Here is a 16,428-nt window from a genome sequence, read left to right as displayed (position 1 = left end):
AGACTTAAGCATTTCACACAGAGGCTCTATCCTGGGAATAGAGAGGATGCTGACTCATTGTCTATATAATGTAGGCCAGGCATAGAGCAGGTCCGATAGGACACTGATAGACGTGTGGAGGGTAGGTGGTCATGCATTCTTTACTTGCATCTAGTGTCTCCTGATGGAGAAGGAAATGGCAACCCACTCCAGTATTCTTGCCTGGAGAATCCCAGGGACGGGGGAGCCTGGTGGGCTGCCTTCTATGGGGTCGCACAGAGTCGGACACGACTGAAGCAATTTAGCAGCAGCAGCAGCAGCAGTGTCTCCTGAAACAAAGGAAGCTTCAGGCATGTAAGACTGCTTTATACTCAGACCCTAGGGGCTAGATGGTCAAGAAGTGAATTCAATCTCCCAATAAATGGTGTAGGTTAAATATGACTAGCTACTCAAAAGGTTTGTGTGGCTGAAGACTGCCTGGGTTTTTTTGAAGGAAGGTGGCATGGCAGAATTCATGGTGTTCCAGGTGTGCGGAGGCAGTGGGAGTGCCACCAGGAATGTTTGTGGTCACTGTAGGGATACATGGATGGACTGGCCAATGTTCCCTGTGAGCTAAGCTGTTTGAACATATCTTTGCTGTGCTTATAACTTCAATAACCTCAGAAGACACCACCCTTATTGCAGAAAGTGAAGAACTAAAGAGTCTCTTGATGAAAGTGAAAGAGGAGAGTGAAAAAGTTGGCTTACAGCTCAACATTCAGAAAACTAAGATCATGGCATCCAGTCCCATCACTTCATGGCAAATAGATGGGGAAACAGTGGAAACAGTGGCTGACGTTAGTTTTTGGGGCTCCAAAATCACTGCAGATGGTGATGCAGTCATGAAAGTAAAAGACACTTACTCCTTGGAAGGAAAGTTATGACCAACCTAGACAGCATATTAAAAAGCAGAGACATTACTTTGCCAACAAAGGTCCGTCTAGTCAAGGCTATGGTTTTTCCAGTGGTCATGTAGGGATGTGAGAGTTGGACTGTAAAGAAAGCTGAGCGCAGAATTGATGCTTTTGAACTGTGGTGTTGGAGAAGGCTCTTGAGAGTCCCTTGGACTGCAAGGAGATCCAACCAGTCCATCCTAAAGGAGATCAGTCCTGAGTATTCATTGGAAGGACTGATGTTGAAGCTGAAACTTCAATACTTTGGCTACCTGATGCGAAGAGCTGACTCATTGGAAAAGACCCTGATGCTGGGAAAGATTGAGGGTGGGAGGAGAAGGGGACGACAGAGGATGAGATGGTTGGATGGCATCACCAACTCAGTGGACATGAGTTTGGGTAAACTCTGGGAGTTGGTGATGGACTGGGAGGCCTGGCATGCTGCGGTTCATGGGGTCACAGAGTCGGACACGACTGAGCGACTGAACCGAACTGAACTCCCTTATACTAACACAGAACTGCTAGCTGGTGTAATGAGCAGGTAAAAAGTGATAGCAGTGAGGGCAATGAGACAAGTAAAAGGTAGTGTTGGCAAAGCTGGTCTTTTATTAGGTCTCTGACGGCCTGATTAACTTCTACTTCAGACCTGCTTATATAGCATCAGGAAGAGATCTGGCCTGTGTCCCCAAGCCATGGTTGCATAAGGTGATCCTCACATGTCATCAGTACACTTTCACAACAAGACAAATACAGGAGCTATCACTGTCCTGGCCATACTCTACATTTCTGAATGGTATTGATTATTGCTGTACTCAATATTGTTACTACGCAGTATTCTTGCCTGGAGAATCCCCATGGACAGAGGGGCCTGGCTGGCTACAGCCCACGGGGTCACAAAGAGTGGGACACAGCTGCATAGCTGAGCCCAGCACAGCTGTATGGAGACTGCATTTAGCATACACTATTTAATGGATAACTTAATTTTAACTTAAGATAACCCATTTTGCCCTGTGATCACCGTCTCCACTAGCATTCCAAGCCCATCAGAACACAACTGAACTACAGAGGTAGTTGGAGACAGGAATCCAGGAAGTAGAAATGCACTGGTGGGAGTAATGAAGGATTGGATAGGAAGGGTATAGTAAGCTCAGTTTGCAGATCCTGACTCCAGCAGTGTCTTACAATTTAACTCATTTCTGACACTGCCTGGAAATGCACAATTTCACATGGCAAGAGCTCAGTTGTGTAGGACTATGCCACATGCCTCTTCCACTTCAGGTTCTACTCAAAAGTCATGTTTTTGCCTGTGCTTCTGCCTTCAACTCCCTGCTTTGGATTCAGTTAATTTGCTACATTTCTGATTTATTATAAAAGGCTGTAATTCAGGAATGGCCTGATGGAAGAGATGCACAGGGCAAAATAGATGGGATGGGAAGCGGCACAGAACCTCCACACCTTCTGCTTGCGTGGCATTCTCCCAGCACCTCTGTGTGTTCACCAACCCAGATGTTCTCTGAATCCCTCCTTGGGCTTCTATGGAGGCTCCATCACATAGGCATGATTGATTAAATCACTGGCCATTGGTGATTGATTCAACCTCCAGTCCCTCTAATCTTTCCCCACATGAGGGTGTGGGGCTGCAAGTTCCAGTTCTATTCGGTTTGGTTTTCCTGGCAACCAGCCTCTCCCCACATCCTTAGGTGCCTTCCAAAAGTCATCTCATGAACATAAACCCAGATGTTGTGGAAAGGAGTTAGTTATGAATAAACAAGACACTCATTTCACTTTTCTGGTTCTGTCATGAATGGAGGACAAGAGACCAAACACAACAAAAGATGCTCCCATTGTTCTTATCACACATGATATTCCAAGGGTTTGGGGAACTGTGTCCAGAAACTGGACAATGACCAAATATATCTGAGACATATATTTTGGTCATGTGAGTGATCAAATATATATTACAAATTACGATATTGGAGAATGACAAACAGGAAACAACAGAACTGCGGTAGAGGAATGGTTACATGATTGTAGTATCTTCAAATCAAGGAATTGTGTGGCCATTTAGAGTGTGTGGTATGTGTCATATGAAGACACTATACCTATGATGCCATAACGCAGGATATATTTGCTATTGAAATCAACATTATACTGTTAAAACATAACATGGAGATGAATGTGTATAGTATTTATACTTAAAAATAAAGCCCTATGCTTGCTTGTGATGTAGGCAGTATTCCTGGAAGATGTCACAAGAAACTGGTAAAACTGGTAGCCACTGGGAAAGGGAACTGGGAAGCTGGGGGAGGAAGGAAATAGAAGTTTCATAATTAAACCTTAGGTACCTTTTAAATTTGGAGCATGTGCATGCATTAAGAAATAAAAAAAGTAAATGCATTTAAAAAATAAATAGTGAGCTTTTATTATCCTCAGCAGCAGAGGGAAATCAAGCCTGAGCTCTACGGGCACAAGTAGCTCCCCCCTGGAGGTGGAACCTGCGGCAGCACCTGGAGAAGCTCCTCAGAGGCTCCCTTCATCTGGCCGCCCTGCCCGAGGCGTTTCTAAGGAGCTGGGACCCACGGGGATCAGCAGGGAGGAGCACAAGGGGAAAAGCTGTCCAGCCTGAAGTCAGGCGTGTCCAGAGCTAGCACCTGGCAGCACACAACTCACATCCTCCCTGGAAGGCAGGTGAGAACCTGCACCTGGGACACCACACGTCTTCCCTTTGGGCGTCTCTCTCTCCTGTTCCTCTCCGACTCCACCTTCCTCCACGGGTCCTCTCATCTTTGGCCACAGTGTTTGGTTTTTGAGAAGAGAATGTTGAACAAGCCAGGCTCTCATCATTCTGAGTCCGAACTCTCATTTGACTTGGAAGACTTATGCTTTCGTTTTTTCTTCTTTTTCTTTTCTTTCTTCTTCTTCTTATGCTTTTCTTTCTTCTTCTTTTTCTTGTGTTTCTCTTTATCTTCTGAGGAACTGGAGCTGCTCCCATCGTCGTCTGATGTTGAATCCTCCAGTAACTGTTTTAACTGTTGTATCCTAAACACATAAGGTTGACCAAAGAACCATATTCAACTTAACTTGAAAAAAATTTTTAGATAAAAATATAACAACAGTAATGAGGGTGAAAAATATCACAAATTAATCACTTCATTAAAGATAGTATTTATTTTTATATCTTTTCCCGATTCTTGTATACATCCATGCCTGTTTTACATGACTGTAACCAGTGTACAAGCCATTTTGTATTCTTTCCATTGTCCTAAGTATTTTGGCATGTTTCCATAGTCCTTCCTTTTATAATTTCTAACAGATGCATACTTTCCTAAATCATTCTCCCACTGCTCAAGTTCATGCTAGGTAATCTACCTCTTCAACAATTATAATTCAGCACAAGGAATTATATTCAATATTCTGTAATAATCTGTAAAGGAAGAGAATCTGAAGAATATATGTGTGTGTATATATTTATATATTGATATATTTCTGAATTGCTGTGCTGTACTAACATGATACTGCAAATCAACTATACTTCACTAAAGAAAAATTGAAACGATTATAATTCAATACCACCAATTTGAAAACAAAACAATATTAAAAAAAACAACAACCCACAAAAAAGTTCCTCTTGTTTTTTCACCCTGTCTAGGAATTTAAAAAAAGCTCAGATCTTTAAAGACACTAGAGAAGATAAATGGTAGCTGCCAATACCAACTATCATTGACACGAGTGAGTTAAGGCTAGGTCAAGCACAATGCTTTAAGTTAACGCAAGGAGAACAGGCTGGCCTGATCATTCCCTACACAATGGCTTTTTTCAGTGACTACTCCAGTCTTCCAAATATTTCACAATTTACTAAACCACTCCTCTAATACTGGGATTTTTAAATTTTAAATTTATAAAGTTTCTAGCTTTAACTTCAAAATTTAAGAGGATATTGTTATCATCAGGACAATCTCACCTTATATCCTTTTCATGTCTTTTATTCTCACGAATGATGTCATACATGGGATCTTCATGTGCCTTGAAGGTTAGAGAAGGTTAAGGTTAGTTTTGGCTTCATAGACTGTTAAAATTAAATCCCTCTTTCATGGAAACATTTTTTTCCTCCTGTTTGGTGGTAATTTTATATTCACCATGTTCTAATCCTTCTTAAGGGCTGCCATCATTTCAAACTCCTAGAGGCTATAAAAAAGACTTTCCAGTTATACAAATACAGGATATAATTTACACAGCCTTCATAAGGAGATAAACCATGGCAAAATCATTATTAAGTACTATTCAAGGTTAGAAATGTTGAGATTAATTCTATTTGTTTTATATGGAAAGATGATCAACTGATACTATTAAGCAAACAAGTGAGTTGGAAATGATACATGATTCATTTATAGGTGCACAAAAACATACTGTATATGACCAAAGAGAAATCTAGAAGTATACTCATCAAACTACTTACTACAAATTCCCTCTGAGGAGAGAGGCAAGATTGGACTTGAAAAATCAATTGTGAAAAACCTTTCTGTAATGTTTCCATTCTGTTAAAATAAGATGAATTTATTCTTATATTTGTATAATTTAAAACTACTTAAATTACTTAAAAATATGAATACACATAAAATTTCATGGCATGTGAACTATCTTTAAAAATATTATAAAATTTTTTACATATCAAAGAAAACAGAAAGTTAAAAATATCTGATATCTTACCACCTAGGGATATCCACTGTTAATATTTTAGTGTGCTTCTTCTAGTCATTATTCATATTTCCAAAAAATAGAGTCATGTTATGTATATCAATACAACTCTATTCTTTTTCCCTTATGTTTTCATGAATATCTTCCTATGACATTACATAATCTTTTAAAACATAATTCTTTTTTAAAAAAATAATATCCGTTTATTTGGCTGCGTTGGACTTTGCGGCACTTGGAGTCGCTGCTGCAGTGTGTGGGCCCAGGCTCCAGAGTGCGTGGTCTCTCTAGCTGTGTGTGGGCTTGACCAGGGATTGAACCCATATACCCTGCACTGTAAGGCGGATTCTTAATCACTGTAATTAACATCAGATACTGTGGCTTACTCACTGGATTACCAGGGAAGTTCTTAAAACATAATTCTTAAAAGCTGTATGATTTATATGTTGCAGCAAATCATGTTGTATATCGGACACCACAGTTGTTTCCTATTTTTCTTCAATTTCTATTTTTTAATCATATAAATAATTTTGAAAGTTATAATTATTTGTGTATACTGATGTTCTGTTTTATCCTTAGATCAATTTAGATTTTGAAATTTTAAAAATATGAATGTATTTACATTTTTGAGATTTATCATCAAATTATCTGTTAAAGGTACTGTAAAAGCTGACATTTTGGGTAGGAGTGATTTATTCAGAATATTTTCTGTAAATTAGTAAAATGAAAACCCAATATTTTAATTATCTTAAAATCCTTGTAGAATGTTTATATACCCAGTTTCACATGCTGATAATCCCAAGTATATCCAGCAAGAGCATAGTTAAATTGACCAAAATAGTTATTGAATGGTGAATTAACACCTGGGAGGTGACTTTGTTAAGATAAAGTGACAAGGGACTTCCATGGTGGCCCAGTGGTTAAGACTCTTGAGTTTTCAATGCGGGGAGACGGGTTTGATCCTTGGTTGGAAAACTCAGATTCTACACATCACATGGCTCAGCCAAAAAAAAAAAAAAAGTGATGAAATGATAGACTGACTTTATTGTCATCCAAAGAGAGTATATCACTTGTACATACTTCCAGTTTATGATACAAAAATATGTAGTCTTTAGACAAAAGCTGAGAAACTAGAACCCTATTTTATTTATGAAATATGATTTTTTACATAAGTACAAAAAGACTGACTGAATTGATAAAAATGCCTCTTTGGAAAAGGCAGTGTTCCCAAGGCATAGCAAATATCATTTTAACAAGCATCTTTTTTTTGTTAGTAACTAATGTGTCACACAAATTTGATTTAATAGAGTTGCAGTTAACACCAGATACTTTGGCTTAAAGGCTTTGGGAACGTATTTTGCGTGAAACTCCAGTTCACTGGTGACTGCCTGATTCATTGACATTCATCATATCCAGTAAATGTAAATTGACACTCTGGGGTTTTACTTACTACTCTGAACTGTTCTAACTTTTGGTTGCCTTTGATAAAGAAAGGGCATTCTTTGTCGCCCGTTCGGTGACCGTACCGTTTACAGCGCCAACCTAAAATAAAAACAAGGGATATATTTCTTTAAGATAATATATCTTTACTTAATCAAGATAAAATATCAGTAGATCATATTAAAGATATTCTTCATTACATTCCAATTTTAAAAGCAAATATAATTAATGAAAAGACAGAAACTAACTACTTCCTCAAGTATCCTTTAATTGCAGAGTTTTAGAAGTGAACTAAGTACTTACTAAATAATTCCATGCAAAAAACAAAGTGTGATTTTTTTAAAAACTGTGCTATAGGTTGAATTGTGTCATCCCCTTTGCTTTCCCACTGTATTGAAAGTCCTAATCACTACCTCAGAATGACTTTATTGGGAGACAGGATTTTTAGAGAGGCCTGGAATACATCCTTTCCACACCAGCCCTCAGAAGGACACCTTGACCTTGGATCATTAGCCTCCAGAACTGTGAGACAAGAAACTTCTTGTTTAAGTCATGCAGTCTGTAGGACTTTGTTATAGCAGAACTAGTAATAGTTACACAGACATTCAGTAACTCCAACTAAGGAGGTCAGGAAGCAGGACGAGGAATTCTAGGTATAGGATTAGCCAATTTTGCTCCATGCTGGCAGCTAATGAAAATATGTAGTGACGGGGAAATATTTTATTCTTCACATTTCAATCTCAAAGTTGGTAGTAGGAAACCACTGGGAAAAAATGAAGTTTAGGGATCCTCTGACCTGCCCCTTCTGCATCTCCCCACTCTTTTGAGTTAGTTCCACCTGGGGAAGAAGAAATGCATTCAATACAAATGCAGACCCATTCAAACAAATGTCTGTCTTTATGACAAAAGGAGAAATGTTAAATGCCATAAATTGATGTGCAGTATCAAGAAGGATCCACATGATCTGTGATCAAAACCTCTACTAAAGGAGAGGCGATGCTTACTCAAGGTGTGGTCAGTGGACCAGCAAGACTGGCATCACCTGGGAGCTTGTCAGAAATAGAGAGTATCAGGCCCACCCCAAGGTTGAGAAGCTCTGCATTAGATAACGCTAGGATCATGGAAATCAATGACAATAGGGTTATGTGTGCATGTATTTTTGCATCTGGATGGATATAAGTTTTGTGAAGTCTGAAGCTTACATAAATTAAGGAGAAGAAGGGCTCTTTTGGGGGGGGTGGGGAATCTTGACTTGGTAAATTTTACAGAAAGACAGGACCACTGTTGGGACTCCAAAGGCCTTTTGAAGGTGCAAGGAAGAGGTCCTAAAGCTTAAGCTTCATTAATTTCATGTAAAACTGGTTCTGGTCCAGACTAAACACTTTTAATTTGCATGTCAATGAAAAGAACAATAAAATGGAAAGTTAAGCACAACTAACTACCCCATCACAGAGAGGAGTGATTTTTAAACTTAATTTTTTAAAAAGGAAATATAATCAGTTTAACAAGTGATTCAACTCTGAAAATAATAGGCACAATGGATTTATTTAATTAAATTTATGATATAACTATTATTGGGGAAATGAGATAGGTAGGGCATGTGTATGAGATGGGATGGAGGAAGAAAAAAGGAGCTGAATTCTGGTCTCCTACAGTAAGAAATGAGCAAATAATAAGGAAATTGGAAAAATCAAGGGTCAGGAATGTCATCTTGTTATCTAGATACATGGGGACAAACTTAAAAATAACTTTTTTAAAAGAGGTTGAAGTGAGGGGAATGCAGGAAAGGGATAAGAACTGCTATTTTAATTGTGTGCATGAAGGATCTTTGTACAAACAAATATTTTTAAAGGCAGTGGTACCCCTTCTTCAAATGCCATCTTATGCTGGTACAGTGGATGGTGTGCACACGGCTCCACCTGGTCCAGACCCACCCTGTGTGGCCCACAGCTCCTCTCAGGTCACCTGGAGAAAACCTTAATACCAATAATGAGGAGGACAGGCTGAGGTGAGACCCAAGGAACCACCCCTCAATGCATCCTTCGTCCCCCATGGCATTTCTACATGGAATACCCTTTCTGTTACAGGACTATTACTGAAGCATAGACTCTGCAAGCAGCTACAGTCCTGTGGAAGACCACCGCCCTTGCAGCCAGAAACCCTGGAGTCAAGGCACTGCTCTGCCGCTTACCCCAGGCACTGACTAACACGTGGAAGGCGGCTTCCTTATCTATCGCCTAGAGATCATGCCCTGACTTCAACAGCGTGGTGTGAGAATGAATTAAAATGAGTGAACTCATTTGTAAACAGTGGCCTATAACATGCGTGAATTGAGGGTGTTACTTGAAACATTTCCATGCTCACACTGCATGACTTTGACTTCTTTCCCCAGTGGCATCCAAAGTCCTTTGGTTGGTGCGTGGGCCAGAAACTCCCTGGCATGTTCATTGCCTGGGACATCTGGTATACAGTCTTCTGGCTTAGTCTCATCTTCCTGAAAAGGAAACAGTGTGTAAGCTCTATGGCAAAAAAAGCATTAGAGCTCTCTCCCACCTGCTTGAGAACACAGCACTGCCTGGCTTTCTCATGGGCTGGAGATCCCTATGTCATCACATCATCCTCTGAAAAGCTAGAAAGACAAATTATAACTGACAGAAAGAAAACGGAAGTAACTATTCCAGAAGAGCTACCTGTACCACAAAAAATAAAGCAGCTGTTCCTGAGAAAAGTCACTAGCGTTTACACAGGGATGATCTGTGAGCTCCAAGTTCTAATTCTAGATCACAAAAATTAGATTCTAAGGTCACAAAAAATTTTCTGCTAACTTAGAAGCTTTGTGGAATGAGGCAGAAGATAGAATTAAACAAGTAAGGTTTCCTGGAACAATAAAAACAATGTGTCAGAGTAAAACAGATTATTAGACCTTGACGGCCACTGTCATGGTTTATAATCTCATACATACTGTACTTGTGAGATACATTTTCACCACCAGATAACTGCACTGTATAATTAAGGTGCTGTTTTTTTACATTATGATTTTTTCACATTTCTAGGAATATTAAATTTATAATGGAAGAATGTTTCCTAAAAAAAATTTTTTTTAAGTTAAAAGTTACCAAACAGGAAAGGTTACTTTGGCCTTAAGTCCTCTAAGTCTCACTCCCAGAGAAACACAGACATTGTGGCCAGGGTCCTGGAGGAGGGACTCTGCACCAGGCGGGGCTAGACTGGATGGATTCACATGTCCTCAGAGTCCACGGTTCTCTGAGCTGACGACATTCAAGAAAGCAGCAATGGAGCATCAGAGAAGGAACATGGGGCAGCAGAGCTTTGAGAAGGTGCAGTCACAAGGGAGACAGAAAGAAGGGGAGCTAGTGCTGAGGACACCCAAGGGGTCTGCAGTGGTGTCTTAGGGACGGACAGACACAAGGCAGGTTAAACTTCTGCAAAGACAGACTATGACAAAGCCCCAAGTGTACGAACCGACTGCCATCTGCAGGGAAGAGACATAACTACCATAAAGGACGTTCAAACCTTAAGCAGCTGTTTTTCATAACATCTGACTGAGTCTGAGCTCTGGTCAAATCTGTCTCAGAGAAAAACCAAAAATACAAACTTTACACTGACCTTGATAAACCCAGGAGGAGGTTTTTCATAACTAGAAGGAAAAAAAAACACAAAAAACTGGTCATCAACCATGTTCATAGGAACATAACACATTTCAATCACCAAAAAGCAACTACAGGCCAAAATAAAAAAGGTTATTTTTAGTAAAAACTAAAACTATACTATCACTTTTAAAAACAGTTAATAAAATATGCCCAGCAGTCAGAGATGTTATGTTAATATGAATAAACTGATGCTGTATTACGTCCTGCTGGGATGCAGAACTTAAACTGACCAAATAATAACTAAGTTGGTATCTTAGGACAATGATTTTATATTTAGAGTAAGGGAAATCAAGAGACTGCAGGGAAAATGTGAGGAAAGAAGAGACTTGAGCTAATTATGGTTCCAATCTGTCATTACACTTGTGGGTGATTTACCTACCATAACTTCCAACTTTCATAACACTGTGAGGCTCATGGGGGTGGCGGTGTGAGTGCTCTAAGAAGGATGGGGACTGCACAAGGGGGAGGGAGCAAAGCCGGAGGGAAGGGTCTGCTATTGCGAAAGGAGGTGGGGGTGATCCATCCCAGACGCTCCCCCTCCCACCCCTCGCCCCAGCTCTGGATTCAAGATCCTCTCCACTGGCCCATGGTGTTTGCAGAGCACACTGCCACTTGCTCTCAGCTCTCTGACTGCCCTTTATGCCCCTACTGACCCTTCTGGACTCAAGGATGTAGGGCGATCGGTGGCACTCAACTACTGCTAGAGAAGCAGATGACTGTGTGCAAATGTACTTTCCCTTCCACCAGTACAGCTCTCAGACCCTCGGGTTCTGAGTATGCAAATCATGCCTATGCTCCCAACTCATTTCCACTTTTCATTACTTTGCTGGAACTTGGGGAAAAGGCTTCTGGTGCCAAATCTACAAAAGCAGCACCCACCGCTCCCATTCATTAAAAAAAAAAAAACAACTAATTTTAAAAATTGAAATGGAATTAACATATAACACTGTATTACTTTCAGGTCTAATTATGTTCAGTTTCAAGCACTGACACATTCTAGGCTATGCAATGCAGAGCGTGGGTGTCTGGCTTTTAAAGGTGACTGCCTAATGGATATAACCCCCTTCTTAAAAAAGAATGTAGTTGGAAAAAGAGGCAGGATAACTGAACAGCTCAGGTGTTTTCAATGCCTCTCTAATGGAATTTTACTGAGAGAGGGCATCGAGGTGCTATGACTGGTTTAAAATGCTATCTTGATTCCAACAACTTGGAAATTGGGGAGTCCCAAAGTTGCTGCACACAGAAGGTGAATTCAGAGATGATTAATTTTCTGAATTTTAATACACTGAAAATGTCAAGAAAACATTAATAAATTCTAAAATGGCTCATCACTTATCTAATAGTCAAATAGATACGGATTATTCTAAAACTAGGCCAAAATAGTTTAAGTTAAAACAAGAAAGCAGTAGTGTACAGGACAGAGTGCTTGGTATGGTTCTATTTGTGTGTATGGAAAAAGGGAGATTATACATATATATAAGATATCACCTGAGGGAGGGAGCTTTTTTCTCACTTACATTTATTTACATGCAAATACACTGCCTCAAAAAATGTTTTTTTAATTACAAAAGAAAAATGAAATTAACATCATCTTCCTCACACCTGTGTTGGTGTAAGTCCACGCTAATAAAGTTCTGAGAGAGAAACCAAAGGACTTAGGGGCAAAAAAAGGCCACAAATAGGCTGTTAGCTCATTTCTGTTATAGAGTTACAAAGGAAGCATTTTTGTTTTAAAAATTTCTATGTCATTTGTTTGTTTCAGGAATCATATCCTCACTCCTGCTCTAACCAACTTGCTATTTCCTCCTACCAAAGCAAAGAACAGGTTTATTAGGAGAAACTAAACTTTTAGGTGATACTGCAAGTTCAGTTTAGAAACTTACTCCCTGCAGAAGTAACCACTCAACAATTGCCAGGCCAGGCACAGTGCTCAGTACCAGAAGGGAGAACTGAGGGGATAAGGGTACTCCTAAAGAAATCTAGAAAAGCCATAAAAGTTGAAACTGCTCTTACAAAACCTCAGTGTAACTCTGGACAAAGGTCCTCCATAGCTTGGGAACCCCAAAATGGAGTAGCCCAGTTCAAATCTAAACCTAAGTCAGTCTGCCCTAATGGGAAATGCCTCGCTGTCAAGGAAACCTAGTATATACCAATCACAATCCTTCAGCCCAGGGCTACCTAGCTTAGTTTAGCTTGCCCTAGATAAGAGGACCAGCAGGCTTTGTAAAGAAATCCCGAAAAAAAAAAAAAAAGAAATCCCTGACTCCCTAGTCAATCGTGCCCTATTTTCAAGTTGCCTCTCAAACACCCTGTAAAACTTGCTCCTGTCCAAAATAACTGGGAAGAGTGTTCCACTGCAGATGAAACACTGTACTTCCTCAATCCGCAGATTGTTTTCCCTTGAATAAGGGACATCAAACTGTTTGCAAAGTGTGGTAGTTTTGTCTTTTGACACCCTTTAGGACTGTCCTGATAAAAAAGATGTTTTAGTTTTTGAAGTAGAAAACTCTAGACATAGCATTAATGTTACTAATGAATGGCTGCTGACGGACTGTATCACCTGCCCAATTTATACACATTTCTATTATTCTTCCATTATGGGCTTCCCTGGTGGCTTAGATGGTACAGAATCCGCCCGTAATGCAGGAGGCCTGGGTTCGATCCCTGGGTTGGGAAGATCCCCTTGAGAAGGGAATAGCTACCCACTCCAGTGTTCTGGCCTGGAGAATTCCATGAACAGTCCACTGCTTCACAAAGAGTTGGATATGACTGAGTGAATTTCACTCTCACTCTCTCCATTATTTTTACTAAAAGAGGCCAGGCCTGTGACATGCCACAGCTTTCCACTGGAAAATATTTCAGCAATTTGCTTTGGAGATATCAGATCTAAAAAGCTTTGTACCTTACCTACAAGGCTAATTCTGTTTATACCCAGTTGTTCAAATGAAGTGACATTCAGCTTAAGAGCCACAGGAGGCCAGGCTCCAAGAAAGCATGCATTTTGTGTCCAAGTTCCCAAAGGTTAGTAATGAAGGATTAACCCTCTGAGGGCCTTACATCATTGTCTCAGCAATCATGAGAAGGTAGGCAGTGAGAAGTGCCTGAAACAAATAAGTCAAATAACTCATTGAACATCAAACTTAGAATCTAAGTTTGACCTCTAAAGCTGATTATAGAAGGAAAAAACAGAAGGGAATAGAAAGCGTCATTAATCCAACTTTCCACCTTATATTTAAATCTCCTTTACAACCCACCCTTCTCTCAATGGTCATCTGGACTCTCCTCCAACCCTCGGGAGCTTGGGGAGCACACTGCCTCCCAAGTCAGGCCACGCTGACTCAGGTCCTAATTCTTTATGAGCTGGAACTGTCCTCCTAGTAGCTTTCATCCTTAGCTCTGGTGAAAAAATCCTAAGGACCAGAGAGAACAAGTCTACGCTCTCGTCTACGTGACAGCTCCTCCTGAGTAGTTAGGAGCCAGGCCCTCACCCCAGTTGACTTCTCTTCGTCACCGCACGAACGTAACGGGACTGGGCTTTCTCTTCCCTTATTAAGAGCAGAAGATGAAAAGGATGGGGGTTTTAACCCGTTCACAGCGCGCCCCCTGACCTGAGAGCGGGAAAGACCAGGGCGCTCAGCCGCACTTCTGGGTTCAGTCCCGGAGTCCTGACCAAGCACCGCCGCCGCCGCCGCACGAGGACTAAAACCGCCGCTTCCTGCGGGGGAAGCGCCCGCCGCCGCCGCTCGGGTCCCGGGCGAGGCTCGGGGGAGGAGCCTCCCTCCCTCCCGCCAGCCGCTGGGAGTCTAGGGTCCCGCCGCCGAGATCAAAACCGGCTCTCGGCTCGCCGGGGTCCGAGGGGCTCAGCAGCCCACCCGCCAGATGTCCGAGGATCCCGTCTAAAGCGCCGACCCCAAGCGGACCCCGCCGCGCGACCGGGGCCCCGACCCATTCCTAGCATTAGTCGGAGACGGAGACGGGCGTGACGGACTCACAAGGACTCCAGGTGCTTGAGCTGCTGCAGCTGCTGCGCGTCCTGCCGCCGCCGCTTCAGCTCCCGGCGCCGCTGCAGCTCCTGCTCCGGGGGCTCCCGGGGCCGCCGCGCGCCCCCGGCCCCCGCATCGTCGCGCCTGGGCCGGGACGACATCGTAGCCCCGCGCGACTGAGGCTGAGGCTGCCCGGCCGCGCGGCGAAGACGGTACTTCCTCTGCGCAGCGCTCTCCTGGCCCAGCAGCGCCCCCTCCCGTTGCGGCTCCGCGTCCCGCCGGGCCTAGCCGGGCCGGCTGCCCTCCGCGCGGCCGGCTGCACCCTGCACCGCGGAATGGCCGGCGCGGCCTCCAGTAGTTGATCGGAGCCCTGTCTTCAGGTTGGCTCGTGCCGGAGGCCAGAGCTCGCCCCCTGGCGGCGGCCAGGAGTCGCGGCACTAAGGACGCCGTGTGGAGTTGGGCCAGTTCTGCGACTGGCTGGGCCCCTCTTGGAGTCGGGCAACTTCCTCTCCATCTCCAACCCGGGAGGCTAGGAAACATGTGCAAGTCCATTTCGTATCCCCCCATGGCTAGGCACACAGGAGCTGCTCGTTACCGTTAGTAGGATGCACTCAGTTTTTGAAGAAAGCGAGGCTTCCATAGAAATTTTCCAGTTTTCCAAAATTTGTGAGCCATGCGATGTATCAGTTCAGTTGCTCAGTCGTGTCCGGCTTTGTGCGACCCCATGGACTGCAGCACACGCCAGGCTTCTCTGTCTTTCACCAACTCCTAGAGCTTGCTCAAATTCATGTCCATCCAGTCGGTGATGCCATCCAACCATCTCATTTTCTGTCGTCCCCTTCTCCTCCTGACTTCCGTCTTTCCTAGCATCAGGGTCTTTTCAATGAGTCAGTTCTTCGCATCAGGTGGCCAAAGTACTGGAGTTTCAGCTTCAGCATCAGTCCGTCCAGTGAATATTCAGGACTGATTTCCATTAGGATAGACTGGTTGGATCTCTTTGCAGTCTAAGGGACTCTCAAGAGTCTTCTCCAACACCACAGTTCAAAAGCATCAATTATTCTGCGCTCAGCTTTCTGCATGGTCCAACTCTCACATCCATACATGACTACTGGAAAAACCATAGCTTTGACTAGATAGACCTTTGTTGGCAAAGTAATGTCTCTGCTTTTTAATATGCTGTCTAGGTTGGTCATAGCTTTTCTTCCAAGGAGCAAGCGTCTTTTAATTTCATGGCTGCAGTCACCATCTGCAATGATTCTGGAGCCCCCCAAAATAAAGTCAGCCACTGTTTCCACTGTTTCCCCACCTATTTGCCATGAAGCGATGAGACCAGATGCCATGATCTTAGTTTTCTGAATGTTGAGTTTTAAGCCAACTTTTTCACTCTGCTTTCATCAAGAGGCTCTTTAGTTCTTCTTCGCTTTCTGCCATAAGGTGGTGTCATCTGTGTATCTGAGGTTACTGATATTTCTCCTAGCAATCTTGATTCCAGCTTGTGCAGTCTGGCATTTCTCATGATGTACTCTGCATATAAATTAAATAAGCAGGGTGACACTATACAGCCTTGATGTACTCCTTTCCCAATTTGGAACCATTCTGTTGTTCCATGTCCAGTTCTAACTGTTGCTTCTTGACCAGCATACAGATTTTTCAGGGGGCAGCTAGGGTGGTATGGTATTCCCATCTCTCTAAGAATTTCCCACAGTCTGTTGTGATCCACACAGTCAAAGG

The 16,428-nt window shown here is 42.4% G+C and overlaps 1 protein-coding gene across 2 annotated transcripts; it reads right to left on the bottom strand.

The window, feature by feature from the left end:
• Window positions 1–3,308: 3,308 nt before the first annotated feature.
• RP9 (RP9 pre-mRNA splicing factor) lies at window positions 3,309–14,886 on the bottom strand. Of its 2 annotated transcripts, XM_061165399.1 has the most exons (6): window positions 14,707–14,886; window positions 10,671–10,701; window positions 9,408–9,537; window positions 7,054–7,145; window positions 4,873–4,934; window positions 3,309–3,950 (listed from the first exon to the last, which is right to left on the bottom strand). In XM_061165399.1, the coding sequence occupies exons 1-6, from the start codon at window positions 14,856–14,858 to the stop codon at window positions 3,752–3,754; spliced, it is 666 nt and encodes a 221-aa protein (XP_061021382.1). In that variant the 5' UTR covers window positions 14,859–14,886; the 3' UTR covers window positions 3,309–3,751. The 2 variants fall into 2 exon arrangements, with proteins under 2 accessions (XP_061021382.1, XP_061021383.1); XM_061165400.1 differs by lacking the exons at window positions 7,054–7,145; window positions 10,671–10,701.
• Between the last annotated feature and the right edge of the window lie 1,542 nt (window positions 14,887–16,428).

This window comes from Dama dama, chromosome 18, assembly GCF_033118175.1.
Source record: "Dama dama isolate Ldn47 chromosome 18, ASM3311817v1, whole genome shotgun sequence".
NCBI lineage: Eukaryota > Metazoa > Chordata > Mammalia > Artiodactyla > Cervidae > Dama > Dama dama.
This window is presented reverse-complemented; position numbering and strand designations above follow the sequence as displayed.

Coding starts and splice junctions, on each gene's coding strand:
- RP9 (XM_061165399.1), bottom strand. CDS start 14,858: ATGTCGTCCCGGCCCAGGCGCGACGATGCGGGGGCCGGGGGCGCGCGG. Junction 9,538..10,670: donor CTCCTCCTGGGTTTATCAAG/GTCAGTGTAAAG, acceptor TTTCCTTTTCAG/GAAGATGAGACTAAGCCAGA. Junction 7,146..9,407: donor AGAAGTCAAAGTCATGCAGT/GTGAGCATGGAA, acceptor TTTTTATTTTAG/GTTGGCGCTGTAAACGGTAC.